This window comes from Panthera onca, chromosome A3 (genome assembly GCF_046562875.1).
Source record: "Panthera onca isolate mPanOnc1 chromosome A3, mPanOnc1 haplotype 2, whole genome shotgun sequence".
Taxonomy (NCBI): domain Eukaryota; kingdom Metazoa; phylum Chordata; class Mammalia; order Carnivora; family Felidae; genus Panthera; species Panthera onca.
In genome coordinates this window covers 59,472,501-59,489,436 of record NC_138341.1, presented here as the reverse complement: position 1 = coordinate 59,489,436, position 16,936 = coordinate 59,472,501, and the positions used below count along the sequence as shown (strand labels likewise).

Genomic DNA, 16,936 nt, shown 5'->3' with positions numbered 1-16,936 from the left:
TCATACACATAATATGTAATATCTTTCACAAACACACATGTACTTTGTTTCTGCTAGAATGCATTTAGACTATTACCACAGGTGTGAAGAAATGTGTTGTAACAGTAACTGTTGAAAAGAATTCAAGGGATTGGGCTAAAACTGAAATCAGGGAATGAAAAGTAGAAATCCATTCTTAAGAAGACTTGAGCTGCGTAGATCAGTTTTTTACTCTTGCTTTCTCAAATAGTAATCCTTTTATCTGAGGTTAACAATACATATATAAACACTCAGCATTGTTCATGAGTGGTAGTGTAAATAGAGTTCACTTAGCTGGAAATAAAATGAATGCCACCTATTTAACGTGACACTGGAACCCAGTATACATGGATAATGAAGGGAAATACAATTTTCTGCATATCCCTGGAAACTGAAAATACCCATATCTGACCACATTTCCAGACTTAGCATTTCTTTTCATAGCGATGCCATCCTTTTAGTCACTCAGACTAGAGGGTCAATTTTGATGTCTGCTTCACCCTTCTCCTTCTCAGTATTTCTCCCCAACCACCCAGTATCCCATCAGTAGTTTTCAAATTGCATTATACCCACTTCCAATTCTTGTATACTAGGTTGGGCTCTCTGTGCTGCTTGCCTGGAGGTTATAGCAGTCTCTGACCTTGATTTCCTTTCAGTTCTCCAGTCTGACATCTAGGTCACCAATCTCACTCACATCAAGGATGATGTCACATACATTGTACACTTCTGTGGGCAATCCTTAGACCACTTTTTCTTTCACATAGGAAGGCATATCAGACTATAAGCAAGAGTGATATTTTAGGAATAATATTAAAGCCATTGTAATTTATAAAAGTCATAAACTTCATTGCTTATATTACTATTAATTATTTTATACATATTTCACAACTGATTACAATAAGACACTTCGATAGAAAATTACTTTATAGACTACTCTTAAAGAGTTCAGTGCTGATCATGTTAGAACACCAGTATCTCTCCATTCTTAACAAGTAAAATTTAAACTTCCCATTCTGCCCTTCAAGGCTCTCTGCAGTTTTACCTTTCAAGTCTTACCTCACATTATTTCCCTTTAAAATGCTTTGGAGGTGCCTAGGTGGTTCAGTCTGTAAGTGTCTGACTTCAGCTCAGGTCATGATCTCACGGTCCATGAGTTCAAGCTCCTCATTGGGCTCTGTGCTGACAGCTCACAGCCTGGAGCCCGCTTCAGATTCTGTGTCTCCCTCTCTCTGCCCCTACCCCACTCAGGCTCTGTCTCTCTCTCTCTTTCTCTCTCTCTCCCAAAAATAAATAAACGTTAAAAAATTTTTTTTTAATTTTAAATGCTTCGAAGGTTAATGCTTCTGAAGAACAACTCCTGGTACTGTTGGCAAAGAGAAATCTTTTCATTTTTTGAATTTTCTCTGTAACTTATTTTTATCCCATAACACTTACCTGTTGTATATGGTTTTGTAATCACTTGAACGTATATCTTTAAGGTGGAATAAGATAAACTCGGTATCTCCTCAACATCTAGCAGTGTTTTGTAAATTGTAGATACAATATGTAGTAGAAGTTTCTGGAATAAACAAATGAATGAATGTTGAATTTTGTGCTTTCACTCTAGATTAATTATGGTCAGTAATAATTAGTAGAGGCTAGTTGGCAGCAACACTCTAAAAACTACTGATAGTGAACTATCTCTGACAGAGTAATACAAGGAAGTCTTATAAACACTTTTTTAGTCCTCAGGAAATACTTGTTCATTCACGTTTACTGCAAAATTACTTAGAGAAGAATTTTTAAGGATAATGAAGATGCTAACATTTATGAAATTAGTTGTGCTAAGCCCAACTGATTAGAAAATATCTCTCAACTGATTGTACTTAAATAATGTAGCCAAGTATAATGCCTTGGCAATTTGAAAGCATTTAGCAATGTTTTTCCCTAGGGGAATTTATTAATCTTTTTTTTTTCTTTGTTGTGTTCTTATAAATGACATACATAGTATGTGGGATGTCTTCAATAAAAGTAAACTATTGTTATTAATATTAATGATCATAATAAGTATTTACTTGGGAAGGCCCAAAATCGAACACAAAGGTATACAGGGAAAAGGACAAATATTGAAGGATGAAGCCAAAAGTATAGAATTTTGGAATTTCTCACTTGAAATGATGTTGGAATACCTCATTATTAATAAAAGTTGCCCAATAAAAGGTTAATGGTAGAGTAGTAGGGATATTCTTTAACTTTCAGGGCTAGACAGGTATTTCTCCAAAAGGTACACTGCCTGTCAGTAACAGAATTTAAAGCTAAACCTCTTACATGCAAATCAAATTATTGCTGTGCTTTTTCAAATGCATAAAATTCAAAATTACTTAACCCAGTTTTATCACTTGGATTTAGAAAGGAAAAAAGTATATAAAAAAAAACTTTAATGTAAAAAAAAAAAAACCTCAACTAATTGTGATCCAAAACGTTTTACTAAGTGTATAAAAACTAGCGTGACTTCCTCATTTCCGTGTATTTAATTTTCAATACTAACTTTTTTCAGCTTTCAGTCTCCCAAGATGTACTGTTCTAATTGTTTCTGAACTTTCTTTTGCATAAGGTACTGTCTGTTCCAGTCTCAATCATGTCTCTTAATTTTTCCATAATGATTTCATGATAATATTCATTAATAGTGGAAAAGCACTCAAGTCTTCATACAAATGATATAAATATAGCTACAAGTTTATGTAGAAGGATTTGTTTCTTTATACATTTATATCTCATAACTGCTAAAAAGGTGAAATCTAGAAATATTATTTGATGACTTTATTAGTAAACCAACTTTATTTTTGTATGTCTGTTGTTAGAGATTACTTACACATTACATTTTAAAATATAGGGACTTGATGAACTCAGAGATTCAGAGACCGCATGTGACAAATTGTCAAAACCTTGGTAACTTCTTTGATGTGACAATTCATCTTTGACATATGAATGTAAAATACAAATGTTAATCCAGTAGTGAAAAGTGACTTAAAACTGATTTCTTGCTGATCTGTGTCAGACTATATTTGAATAACTGTCATTAAAATACTGGGTTTTCTACTTTAGTGTTTTGGATGAATGATATAAAATAGAATAATATACTAACATTATTGCTACATGTTCCTACAGATGAAAATGATAATATTGAGATAGATACTAACGAGGAGATTCCTGAAGGCTTTGTTGTAGGAGGTGGAGATGAACTTACTAACTTAGAAAATGACCTTGATACTCCCGGTAATTTCAAATTATAAATATTTTGCATCCTGCTGCATGGCACACTTTATAATTATATTTTTATTATTACCTCATCAATAATGATAATAAATTCTTTCTGTAGCTTTATTACATCTTATGCCCTCACAAATCATTTAGCTAAGTCCACTTTCCATCAATTTTATGTTATTTTGTTTTAGATTTAGTGTTAAAATTAGCAATACAATTGGAATAAATTATAGTTTGCATTCTCTTATTACTAAAGTTCATTTTTATATTTTATGTTATATGAGACAACTTATAGGCATTCAAACATTGGTTCCCATCTCAGCATAAATATTTTGATGTGATGTTGTAAGGTATAGATGTAGTATCTATGGAATACTTCAAATGTAAACCTCAACCATGGATCAGATTTTCTGACTTGGTTTAGAATTGATAGTCTTACTTGTAATATTATTTTGCAAATTTTGTGCTTACTCTAAATATTTACATAGTACTAATAAATTAATTTACACTATTTAATAACTAATTACAATAAGACACTTTGAAAACTGCTTATACAGACTGCTATTAATCTCATATCTTATGTCAGTAAATATTATACCAATAATCACTGAGTTGGTGTTTAAAATATAAAATACTCTTGCTTTAAAAGTTGAGCGTTCTAGATGCATTACCTTTATAAGTCAGCGTCAGATAGTAATCAAAAGCTTTGTATACCTGAGAGGTTCCATAAATGCTTATTGAATTGAATTCTTCTAGCAGTAAAAAGTGTTTGGCAATCTCTCTAGACTTAAAAGTGAGGAAGTGAGGTCCCTAATATTTATCTTTTCCTGTAAAAATCTAAAGGGAGTGAAAACAGGTATTCTTTTTCCTAACCCTGGCATGGTCCTGCAGTGCTAACCTGTTTTATTGCTTCTTCTGTTTGAAACCTGGTGTTATTTCTCCAAAATATAATCAGCTAAGGACTTCCTGACTTTAGGGAGCACCCAAGAAAACCCATGCCCTTTCTCAGTCACTCCTTCATGGCCTAGTGTTAAACTACACTTTTACTAAATGGAAATCAGTATATTTATAATTGTGCAAATCCAGGGAGATGCTGATATTTAAGGAAAAAATTTAAATGTTTAACCCAAAATTAGGACTACCTTTTATTTCTTTCTATTTAAAATATAGTAGATTTCTTTTTTCTTTTTGGAAAAGATTGTTGTTGCTTACCCACCCCCTTACCACAACCACCACTGAAGGCTTTATCAGAAACCAGTAACACTACTGCTGAGGGCATTTACAGGTATAGAATTAAAGCCTCAAGATTCAGTTTATGGAAGTATAAAATCATTGACAGTAAATGATACATATTTTCTGATTTTGCAGTAGAGTATGAAGATAGGAAAAATTAGTCATTTCTTAGGTAAGGTGGGGGGAATTTTCTCATTTTAGTTACAGCAACTTGGTGGGCTACTTTAATGGTTGGTTAATATTAGGGCTAAGGGCACCTGGCTGGCTTAGTTGGTAGAGCATGTGACTCTAGATCTCAGGGTCATGAGTTAGATCCCTACATTAGACACAGAGATTACTTAAGAAAATAATAAAACAAATTTTTAAAAAAATGAAAGTGATACTTCCAATACTTCATTCACATTAAAAATATATATATTAGGGTTAACCAGCTTGACTCTTGTCCTTTTTAAAAACTCCTTCTTCATGTATGTCAAACAAAACACCTCTCAGTCTTTTTGGTTTTGGAGTTAAGTAAAACATTGTTTACAATTCTCAGGCATGCCAGTAAGTGTTGGCCTGTACATAGGACAGACTTTCCAATCCACACTATAGTTTAGTTCATGGCAATAAGAAATAGGAGTGCAAATTGGAATCTGGAAGCACGTAGCATGTTTTATGATTTTTAGCCTTTCTTTATTTTCCCCAAAATTCTTTTTTTAATATGTATATAAAAGTCATAATGTTTTAATAATAAATTGTTTAATCTTTATCTTGATTTGACCATAGTTCATCAGATATTGTTTAAAAGAGAAGCCTGGCAATATAAACTGACCAATTTGCATGAAAGTAATGATAATAGCATTTATTAAGAGTCTTATAATTAGAAAACTTATTAATCTTTATGAAAAATATCATTCACCAAATGGTTGGCATGTCTTTTAACAACCATTTTATTAAACAGTTCCTTTGAGTGAATTTGTTTAAATATAATTATTTGTTTCCATTTGTTTCTGAATTATTTTATTATTAAAGATTAGTGTACTTGCTAAAATTAATTTGAAATTATTTATTTTAAAAGTTGTAGCTATGTTTTATTTATTTTAAATTTCTATCCATAATTATTATATTCCAAAATATGATTGTTGTGTTTCTGCCCTCTAATTTTAAGGTATTTGTTAAACATATGCCCTATTTTAATGCTGGGTATAAATGTACACACTTAAACATTGATTCCAACAATGTATACATGACTGAGTCATGTTGAGAACTTGTTTTAATATGGTATTATGTGTATAAATTTAATATACTAGAAGAATTGAAAATGAAATAATGTAACAAGAATAAATTGTATTGCCCCTTTTAGATATCTACTTTGTAGATAGTTTGTTTTATTATGTATAACCTATGCAGTTACTTATATAAATGTATACATCGAATGCAGGCTTAGGTTTTCAGGTAAACATAGCTACTATTAACTATATGATGCAACTGAATGGTCTTAAGGTATATTGACTATATTCTTTAAGGGGACTGATTTGGGGAGAAAAATATATATGATTATATATACATGTATATGTGTGTGTGTGTATATACATGTATATGAAGAATATGCTAAGAGATTCTATCTTAGTTGTTCCCACTACAAAAAAGAAATGATAATTATATGATGTGATAGAGGAGTTAACTGATGCTACAGTGGTAATTATATTGCATTATATAAATGTATCAAATCACATTGTACACATTAAACTTATATAATGTTACATATCTATTGTATCTCAATTAACAAAATGTATAGTTAACATACCTAAAGACTACTCATTTATACTATAGTTATATAGTATGTATTACAGTTTATATATATATGAAGAGTTGTGCATTTGTCAGGTCTGATAGGTTCCTTCACAAATCTAATGTCTTTTTTAAAAATATAGTAATATTTTTGTGATGTCTCCTAAATTGATAGCCTACATATCTCAATGCATCTCAGTTATTCATAGTATTTGTGTATTTAACAGAACAAAACACTAAGTTGGTGGACTTGAAGCTAAAGAAGCTCCTAGAGGCTCAGCCACAGGTGGCAAATTCACTTTCCAGTGCTGCACAGAAAGCTATAACTGAGAGCTCAGAGCAAGACATTAAGGTAAATTGTTTAAAATATTTGTCTCTGTGTGCATTCTAGCTTCCACTGGCACTTTATAAACCTAAAATCAATTTCTTACAAGTTCTTCACATTAAGATTAAGATAGACATTTTTTATTGAATAGCAAATCAATTAAGTAGCAATATGGTAATCACTGCTTTCCAGAGAAACTACTACTTTAATTTGTTGTGTTCATGAGTGTAGAAACTGTTTTCAACTTCTATATGTATATATATTTGCTAGGAAGAATATTGCTAAGAGAATTCCAGCATTTTTTCTATTACCCTCAACCTCTGACCTGTTTAGATGAATTAGAATTAATGTTAATTAATAACTGAAGATGGTATGTGATTGTATATAAAGATACTTGCAAGTGTTGTGTGCCAATATGAATCTTAACTTGTATAAGTAATATTTTAGCCAAATGTCACATGAAGATTATTATTATTTAGGCTATTTGTACTATCCTCAACAAGCCATCCTTCTCTTCCTCTCATGGCGTAATTAATATTTCTGTAGCTTTAGGGCACTTCTAGTCCTGTATAACTTTTCACCCACCTGCGGACTATGGGGACTGCCCTGCTGACTGAAAGGATTTCCTTCCTCTGACACACAGATGCTTTGAAGTCCCAAAACAATGACTTTCATTGCTTTTCCCTTATACTGTTGGTTTCTATAAATTGGTGATGAAAGTGTGTGGCAGCACCAGAGGACTTTTGGTCTCTATCTTTGAACAAAAGGAAGCCTGGATCAGGTCTGATTTTTTGCGTTCAATTTAGCTTTCTGCAGTGGATTTAATGCAGAATGATGCTGGCCTAAGAATAATACAATGGATTGAAAAGGCTAACTGAATTAGTGGGTTTAGAGGAATACATTTGTAAAGTGGCAGAAGTCCCTAGTCATAAAAACGTTTCTTAAGATGGGATTTGCTGGCTAATCGCACTGATATTTCAGCATGTTGCCAGGCCTCAAAAAATTTAGCCGTGTTTGTTTATTTTGGTAAAGACTTGAGTTTTAAACCATTGGGCAGTTATAATAATAGCTATAAGAATACACACTTTTCTTAAACAAATAAATAAAAGCCAAAATTGTTTTTATCCCAGCTACATAGCTAGCATAGTATGTACATGATACTAATACTAGAGATATTCTGTAACTTGAAAAAATAAAATGAGAGTATTTTCATTCTTAAGGTTTAATTGTCTCAATAGATGAAATTGTTTCGCTATCTAAAAATCTCTTATGTGGTAATTTTTAAAGTTATTTCAACAAAAGGTGTGCTTTAAACAGCTTGTCTTTGTGTGGATCTTTTTAGTTAAGATTTTTTAAATGGTGCTTATAAAGAACATATAGAGTCCATCTGTTCTCTTGAAGCTTTCAGCATTGATTTGGGGTTTTATTTTTTTTAATAAAATGCAGTTTACACGTTTATAAATGAGGCATTCTGTGTTTGTGGAAAAGGATAAACTGTTACCTTCCCCTGAGGATTCTGTATCCCAGGCCTCCTTGAGGCTAGAGAATAGGCCATTGGAGGGCTCCCTCATTACTGATTGTCTCAATGCAGAGGAAGGGCAAAGTCTTGGTAGCTTTTGATAACCAGTTTCAGCATTCAGCAGGCTTAGCTATTAGTCATGCATCTTAGCCTTTCCCTATTTACTTTCAAAACACTTAATAAAAATAATAAAAGATTAGGTATAAAATGAAATATTTGTTTGGTACACAGCACCTCGGTATCTGCAGCTTCCACACACTGCAGTAGTTCAGTCTTCTGGGATATTTCTTGTTGATAGAACCATTTGAATTTGTTACCAGTATTAACATAGGAAGCTCTGGAAAAGATAATTGTAGTTTCCTTAGCTGTAAAGGGCTTACTTACAAATCTGGCTTTGGAAAGTTATAGCTGATGAAATGCAGTTCAGTGGGGTAGTATTATAATCCTACCTTTTAGCCTTCATCCAGCATTAGTGGTTTATCTCAATGGGCATAAAATTAGAAACTAGTTCTTCTTGTCATACAAGTCTGTGGGACTGTACAAACCGATGGGGCAGAATAGTGGGGGACCAGAAAGAAGCACCATGGCTTTTAAATTATACATATCATTGGGAGAAGACACAGGGGTTTACAGCATCTAATGAATCAAAGTTATCAAGAGTGATCCTCCATCTAAACTATGTCTCCCAAAGTTTTGGTTACAGGCAACAGCACTTGTAGTTGAACTACTTAGAGCTCTTTGAAATCCTTTTTCTTTCACAAAGTTTCTAATTTGGCATTCTCTTAAATCAGTAAAAGTTGTTCTGCTAATACGTAATTTCACGTTTATACAATCAGGATGTCTTAACTACATTTGTTTTACTTTTAGAATGGCACAGAAGATCTCCGGACTGAACGATTACAAAAAGCAACAGAACGATTTAGAAATCCTGTTGTTTTCAGCAAGGATTCTACAGTCAGAAAAACTCAACTTCAGTCTTTCAGTCAATATGTTGAGAATAGACCAGGTAGGAACACTTTTAAAAATGTTTTCCCATCTTATGATTTAATAGTATTTAGCTATATATGTATATATATATATATATATATATATATATATATATATATATATATATAAGCTGATAGTGTAAATCCACATTTCAATACACAAATATCAAGCTTTATAATAATTTTACATGTCTTTCCCCCTTTTTTTTAAGAGATGAAAAGGCAGAGATCAATACAGGAAGATACAAAGAAAGGAAATGAGGAGAAGACAGCGATAACTGAAACTCAGAGGAAGCCATCAGAAGATGAAGTGCTTAATGTATATTAATTTTTTGTGTGGTTTCATGATTGCTGATAATTCCAAACTGTATGTGGAAATAGTGCCTTTATTTGTTAAAATGAGATGTTAGGTTTTTTAAGATGTCAATCTCCAGTGCATTCAAAGCAGAGTGAGAGGGGTGCACTGTTGAATTAGTCTGCAGTGTGGTGATAATTGTCAGATAAAAAAAAATGAATTTTTCAGAGTTCCACAGCCCCAGCTTCCTTGAGACATTTCCATCAGGGCACTTCCCATAAAGAGATTCCAGTATTGATCTACCAGGAGGATTTTAATTATTACAATAGCAGATACCGCAGAGCTGCAGTTAGAGGGAAAAGTCACATGAGACCTGCTAGAATTTCTCAGCCAACCCATTTTGTTGGCTTGGGTTAATGGGTGTTCAACCTTTCCATTATCCAGATCAGCCGTGAATTACTAGCTGAATGATGTTTGCATTAATATAATATATATGGTAATTTCTTCACTTAATTAACGGGGAGGTTCAGCTCAGTAGGGGTATGGGCTGATCATGTGTAAAATTGATTTGTGAGGGAAATATTTGATAGACCGCAGGGAGAAAGCTGCTTTTGATGGACAGCTGCGGGACAGAAGCAGGAAGAACAAGTTTTAACTTGAATTTTTGTCTGGAAGCATAGCTCTCTAAGAGCGGTGCTACTTTTTTATTATCTGTAGTTTGTGTAAATATTTTCATTGTTTTTACTGTTAAAATGGTCTTTGCTGGATTTTTAAATCCTTATAAGTGCACTCAGGATTACAGACTACAAATTAGGGTCCTTAAAAACTTCTCATTTTTAAGTTGTACTAAGGTTTTAGTACACAGAACAGCTCACTCATATATCGAGATGGAATATTTGGTATAATTTGTAAGTTGCAGAATACTTGAGTATACTGTATACTCACACTAAAGAAATCTGGTAATAAACTTTGTGACTGTTTTTAACTGAGCCAGTCTGTAAAAACAATGAAGTTTATATGTTGCTTATCATTTCTGCTTCCTTTTATCTTTCTTACTCATGTTGTCTTTACAGACTATGTTTGTTTTGCCCCTTTGTATGGGAATGAAAAAAGGAAAGTCCTTTTTGGAAATGCTGTGCTATACGGCAGATAGGTTATTCCAGATTTTAAAGTTACCATTTACATTTATTCTGTTATGATTTTGTTATATTTCATATTGAGATGGGAGAATATCCATTTTTATGGGTCTTTAAAAAATACAGTAACTTATTTGATGACACTATACTGAAAAATTATCAGTTTTATGATTTCCTAAAATACATTTGATCTTTAAGTTTGTCAACCACCAAAATCAGTTTAACAGTAAGCTGATATAGAGTTCACATGTGAATTTATCGGTTCCAAAGATAGATAAGTCATATGTATGGTTAGATGTGTTTATTGATCATGGTGATTCCAGAATATGCTCATAAATAACATAATTCTTGATTTTGTTTCTTGTTTAAGGAGGACCCAAAGATAATTCCTCAGGGCTTCTTAGAGATTAATATGCTTCTATGTAGGGAAGGGATTTGATAGAAGAGATTGTTCATATTTGTTTCTCTGAATACATAATGTTATAAATTCTGATGCTAGTAATGGTGGTAGTGAAAGTAATCACTTAAGCATTTCTTCAGTATTCCTCAGCTACTTGGGAAACTTAGCTCTGGAAATGTCACAAGGTAAACAGGTATTACAAAGGGAGCCATAATTAATCTCTTTGTAACTCTACCACAAGTAATAACCCTACCCCCTAATGATTTAAATGAGTAATATGAAAATAAAAATTAAGACTCTACTGGTACTTTATAATAGAACTGCTACTTCAAATAAAACTTCTAAGGATAATTTTTTAAACATGGATGATTGTAAAAAGTAACATTTCAAATTGAAATCCAAATTTGGTTAGATGGGAGATTAACCAAATCAGTGCACTAGTTGCATTAGATCCTTGCAGCAAGGTTTGAAACCACCTGTCAAGTTAGAATTCGCAGCTACAATAATTAGTGATGTATCAACAGAACGACATGTTAAAGTACAGCAGCCAGCTGGAGGGAAAACTGGAGATATTAGAAACTTCTTTTTTATAATTTTTAAAAAGCATTTTAAATAGTATATTTACTATGACAGCAAGAAATGTATCTCTTTAATTTTGTATTTTTGTAAGAATAAGTCTGTGTTTTTCAGGATAGATACTTTAAGAATCATTTCCTTAGTAAGGCTCCATTTTTGCATATTGCACATTTGAATGAAATGTGTCATTGGTGTTTGTTTTGACAGTCACCAAAAGGAAAATTGTCTTCTATCGTCGTCCATGCTTAAATAACTCTGACTTCAAGGAGAATTTTTTTCTCTGCATTAACTTTTTAAATATGGCAAATCTGGGTGTTAAATTATAAATATAATACTAAACAGCTGAGATTTTCTCTATTTGCAAAAGTTTTGCTATACATAGCATTTATGAAAATTTCTTGAATCACAGGGAGTTGCTTTTTCATACTAAGGGTGATACTAACGGTGTTATTTGGTTCTCTAGGTAAGTGCTTTACTAAGTGTTTGTAGAAAGGAAAAATGCAACTTACAAGTGATTTTTTTTTTCCTTCCTGTTTGTTCTCGTTAACAGAAAGGGTTCAAAGACACCAGTCAGTATGTTGTAGGAGAATTGGCAGCACTAGAGAATGAGCAAAAGCAAATTGACACCCGTGCCGCGCTGGTGGAGAAGCGCCTTCGCTATCTCATGGACACAGGTACGGTGCCCAATTACACTGTAAACAGTTTTGGCAAATTGAGCGTTCACAAACTCTTATAGAGTTTTGGAAGTGTGAATCTTTGAAGCCTGAATGTTCAGCAGAACTGCCTTGAAAATAAAAAGGCTGCGATTTGCAGCCACCTCTCTGGGCCCTGGTGATAAGAGTGCCTTCATGGGAAGTGATAACTCGCCCTGATACCGTGTGAGCCAGCACTATTGAACAGTGTGCTCATCCATGCAGAGTTGGAATACACATCTGTGCCTCATTGATATGCCACTGCTTAAAAAAAAAGTAAGATCTTCACTGTTCTACTGATTCATTGGGAAAAAAAAAAGATTTGGCCAGCTAAAGCCATGTACTGCATGAAACAGAGCACTATGCATAGGGGACGGCTCCATGGACTAGATCACTGAAATTTGAGAATACTATCTGGTTACTGATGCTCCACAGTTTGTTTTTTTTTTTTTTCCAAGAGAACAGGTTTTTAAAAGTCTGTAATAGTTTGTGTCACAGTTGCATTTGAAAGGATTAAAGTATATAGGAAGGTTTATAAAAATGGGTTAGAGCAGCAAGTTAGCTCCTAACCAGAGGGTAGATTGCCATTTAATGCTGATTGCCAATAGTGATTGTATAGATCTAAGTGCAGAGTGAGCTACTGGGGAAAAAAAACAGTGTATGTGTATATTTTAAAGGAATGTATGCATTTGTTTAAAATGCTGCTCCTACAAGAAGCATAAAAATGAGAAATAAATTCAGATTTTTATACCAAATTAAAAGTAAATTATATTAAGAAAAAAATGTCAAAACATAAAGTGGAACATTCATTCCTTTAATATAAGTAATTTTTTACTTTTATTAGCCGTGTGAAAGTAGACTAGTAAAATGATGGTAGTAGATTAGAATTGGAAAGCTTTCCTGAACTTTTTCTTCTCTATTTGCCAAAAATATATTTACAATTAAAAAACTCCTCCAAAAATAAGCATTTATATGGGACATTTGAAAATGCCTACATTAGTGAAATCAGAACATATTAGAACAGGAAGAGACCTTTGGCTTTATCTGGCCCAGTGGATTTCAAACTGTGTTCTGTGGAGCCCTAAAGCTTCTTCAGAGGCATCTCGGGGCTGTCAGGACAATAAGAGAGCAGAAAGCAGACAGGCGTCTGGATTTCCTACCTTACTTCAAACAGAGCAGCTCTGAGTTTATTTATTCGAAATAGCAGACTTCTTGGAAGAGTTCATTTAAAGAAAAGGTTCTACTGCTTAAAATTTAAAACCAGAAAAAAAAAAAACAAAACACCTTGTCTTTTGAACACTATTGTCCAACCTTCTCATTGTACAGTGGAGACAGAGTTACAGGGAAAGCTCAAGTCACATAGATCCATAAGTGCCTGACCTTGGACTAGAATTCAGGTCACCAGATCCCTATCATACAGGATCCTTCCCATTATACTAGATTACCTAGAACATATTTATTGTTGCCTTAACAACTTACAGGTATGCTCAGTCTTGTACATTCGTGTGAATTCAACAAGTATCCCATAAACTAATATATTTCATATTTGCATTTTCCCTTCGGTTTCTAGGGGATTTTGAAAATATTAGTTATGTTAACTATATAAAAATGTAAATACTAGGTAGTATAATTTCTGTATACATTTTAAAATTATTACCTTTAAATATTTTGAAGAGACTAATTTTTTTAAACAAATTCTTTCAACACCTTTCCTCATTGTATTGGATAAATTAGATGTTACTATACAAGAAGCCTTGTGCCACTAGAAAAAAAAGCTACAAATTCGGTTTCCTTCCCTTTTTTCAAACTTGGAGCCTGATTTATTGAAGGTTCTAACCAAAACAGACTGAAATTCTCCTTCCCATCCCACATATTACCGCTGAAGCTTTGAAGTGGCCCCATTTCACCTATAGACCATTTATAATCTGAAAGATAGTCATGGACTACAGATTGATTCTAGCATCCCTTTGGGGCTTTATATTGCTTACTGCACAAGACAGAATCTGATCTAGACTGGGTTGGCTACTGCACATTCAGACTAAAATTGCCTTTGTTCCCCAGCTTGGTAAGCTCCAGCAATTACCCTGGACTATACTGAACCTCTTCCAGACCAAATAATTGTTTCTCAAGATTTGCCTAAAGCCTAGTTAGCATCTGAAGTAAGAGATAAGGTGTTAGAAAGAGAAAGTATATATTCATCCTTTTCCTTTTTGGGGTTCCAATGCTTCCAACTTTCCATTTATTATAGCAATTAGTACTTTTTCCCTGACATATTAGTTTGCTATGCCGTTTCTGAATCTCATCCTCAGAATTAAGCAGAGCAGATGGTATCATATTCCTTACATGATGAAACTGAGGCTCAGAGAGGGAAATGACTCATTTAAGAAGGCCTGAGTAGTAATGGCCGAGTTAAGGCTTAAACTGGACTTCTTGGGTTTTCTAGCTCTTAAGTCAGTCCTCTTTTCCCACCATATGTTCTTTATAGAACAAAACATACTTTATCTGCTACTTCAAGTTTTATATACTTCTAGATACTGAGCATATTTCTTTATTGATTTGAAGCTCACGTATCACAAAATTGACCATTTTAAAGCATACAATTCAGTACCATTTAATACATTCACAGTGTTATACAATCACTACTATTTCCAGAAGTTTTCATCACCCTAAACAGAAAGCCTGTGCTCATTGAACAATAATTTCCCATTTTCTCCTCTTGTAATCCCCCTGGAATCTCTAATCTGCATTCTGTCTCTAGAAATGTGCTTTATTCTAGATATTTCATATAAGTGGAATCAAATAGTAGTCGCCCTTTAGTGTCTGGCTTCATTGAATTTACATAATGTTTTCAGGCTTCATGCATATTATAACATGTACCACTACTTCATTCCTTTTTGTGGTTGAATAATATTGTATTATATGCATATAACCACATTTTGTTTATTCATTCATCCATTGATGGACATTTGGGTTGTTTCCATCTTCTGGCTACTATGAACATTGTGTGCAGGCATTTCTTTGAATCCCTGTTTTTCAGTTCTTTGGGGTATATACCTAAGATTGGAATGCTGGGTCATATGTTAATTCTCTATTTAACTTTTTGAGGGAATCCACTCACTTTTAAATGGGTTGCAAAATTTATTTAGAAGATAATTTTGCAGAACTGAGAATACATTTTCCAAAAGAAGCACTGTTATTAGCATCCTCCAGCCAGACAAACCCACAAAACCCTATTAATTTAAAATATCACTAGAGGGGCACCTAGGTGGTTCAGTCGGTTAAGAGTCCATGATCTCATGGTTCGTGAGTTTGGGCCTCACATCAGACTCCATGCAGAGTCTGCTTGGGATTCTTTCTGTCCCTCTTTCTCTCTGCTCCTCCCCCCACCCTTTCTATCTCAAAATATAGAAATAAGCATTTAAAAAAATGCTCTAAAAAATAAATAAAATACCACTAGAATAATGCTAGTAGTTGCCCTAGGCCTCAGTCCTCAGTTCCCAGAACTTGAGTAGTTCTGGGTTTTAAGTATCAACCCCTTTAGCTCTGAAACTCTTGCATCTTGATGGGAAGAAAGGTGGAGCCTGGATGGTGGCCTAGACCACTGGGCATTTTTCCTGGCATGTCAGGAGAAGGCTCTAACAAGAAAGCAGCAAAGGAATGTAATAGAGCACTTCAGTGGATCCTGCAGCAAGATGACAATATACCAGGGGTGAGAATGGCAGTGGCAGGGAAAGGGCTTGAGATCCCAACATCCATTTGGAGAAAGTATGTCATTGGCAGAGACAGAGCAGCTGTGGGGACTCATATGACTGGTTATTTCTGAAAATGAGTAATCCTAAACTAGCCTGAATACTAAATAACACGTGTGTGTGCGCGTGTGCTTGTGCTTGTGCATGTGTGTGCGTGTGTGTGTGCGTGTGTGCGTGTGTGTGTGTGTGTGTGTGTGTGTGTGTGTGTGTGTTCTGCCATCCTACCTTGGGATCTGTAAAATCCTTATGCAAATACTAAAGAACTTTTTTCCATCAGTTCTTTTTATTTTATTTTTTTAAATTTCTACAGAGGAGGAACTTTTAAATACCTAGCACCTAAAGTTTAGAATGATTTATTTCTTTAGGAACAGTAAGACTTACTAATTAGAAACATGTGCATTCCAAGTTGACATTTTGTATGTAAGTTGGGTACTTTTTGTAGACTATCCACTACAAAAACCTAACTGACCATTTAAAAATATTAAATGTACTCAGGGAGAATAAGAATCAAAGAGTTAAAAGAAATAACTTTTCTACACATTCCTCAGAATGTTTCTTTACCTCAGCTCTTGAGGAGCCAAATGCAGCATTAAAGCTGCTTTAAAGCAGGAAATTGGGCCCACAGAAAAATAAAAATAAAATTATTTAGGTTGTTATTGGAAACTTTCCACTTTGAATCTCCAGAATTATCCATTATCTTTGCCGAAAGATGAAAATATTTGTAATAACCAGTATTTATTGCATGCTTACTATGTCTGGCTCTATGGAAAATGCTTTACATATATCATTTCCTTGTTTTTCACAATGGCCCTATGAGATAGGTTCCATTAATAACCAAGACTATTAAAAATAGCATTTTTCAGTGAGGAAACTGAGGCCCAGAGAAAGAACTTGCCCAATTCATACATTTAAAAGTGGTGGAGTCAGGACCCAAACCCAGTTGGGCTCTGGAGTCCAACTTCCAGACACCACATGACATAGTTCCTGCTTC

General features: G+C 33.8%; 1 protein-coding gene across 12 annotated transcripts in view; it reads left to right on the top strand.

The window, feature by feature from the left end:
- EHBP1 (EH domain binding protein 1) overlaps positions 1-16,936 on the top strand; it is a 365,951-nt gene that overhangs the window by 309,769 nt on the left and 39,246 nt on the right. For 9 of the 12 annotated variants that reach the window (XM_078444539.2, XM_078444536.2, XM_078444535.2 and 6 more), the window contains 5 exons: positions 3,166-3,273; positions 6,495-6,619; positions 8,979-9,117; positions 9,310-9,416; positions 12,055-12,178. In XM_078444539.2, the coding sequence (XP_078300665.1) occupies positions 3,166-3,273; positions 6,495-6,619; positions 8,979-9,117; positions 9,310-9,416; positions 12,055-12,178 (603 nt within the window). The remainder of the gene's footprint in view (positions 1-3,165; positions 3,274-6,494; positions 6,620-8,978; positions 9,118-9,309; positions 9,417-12,054; positions 12,179-16,936) is intronic. The other 3 variants (XM_078444543.2, XM_078444541.2, XM_078444542.2) reach the window with 1 other exon arrangement.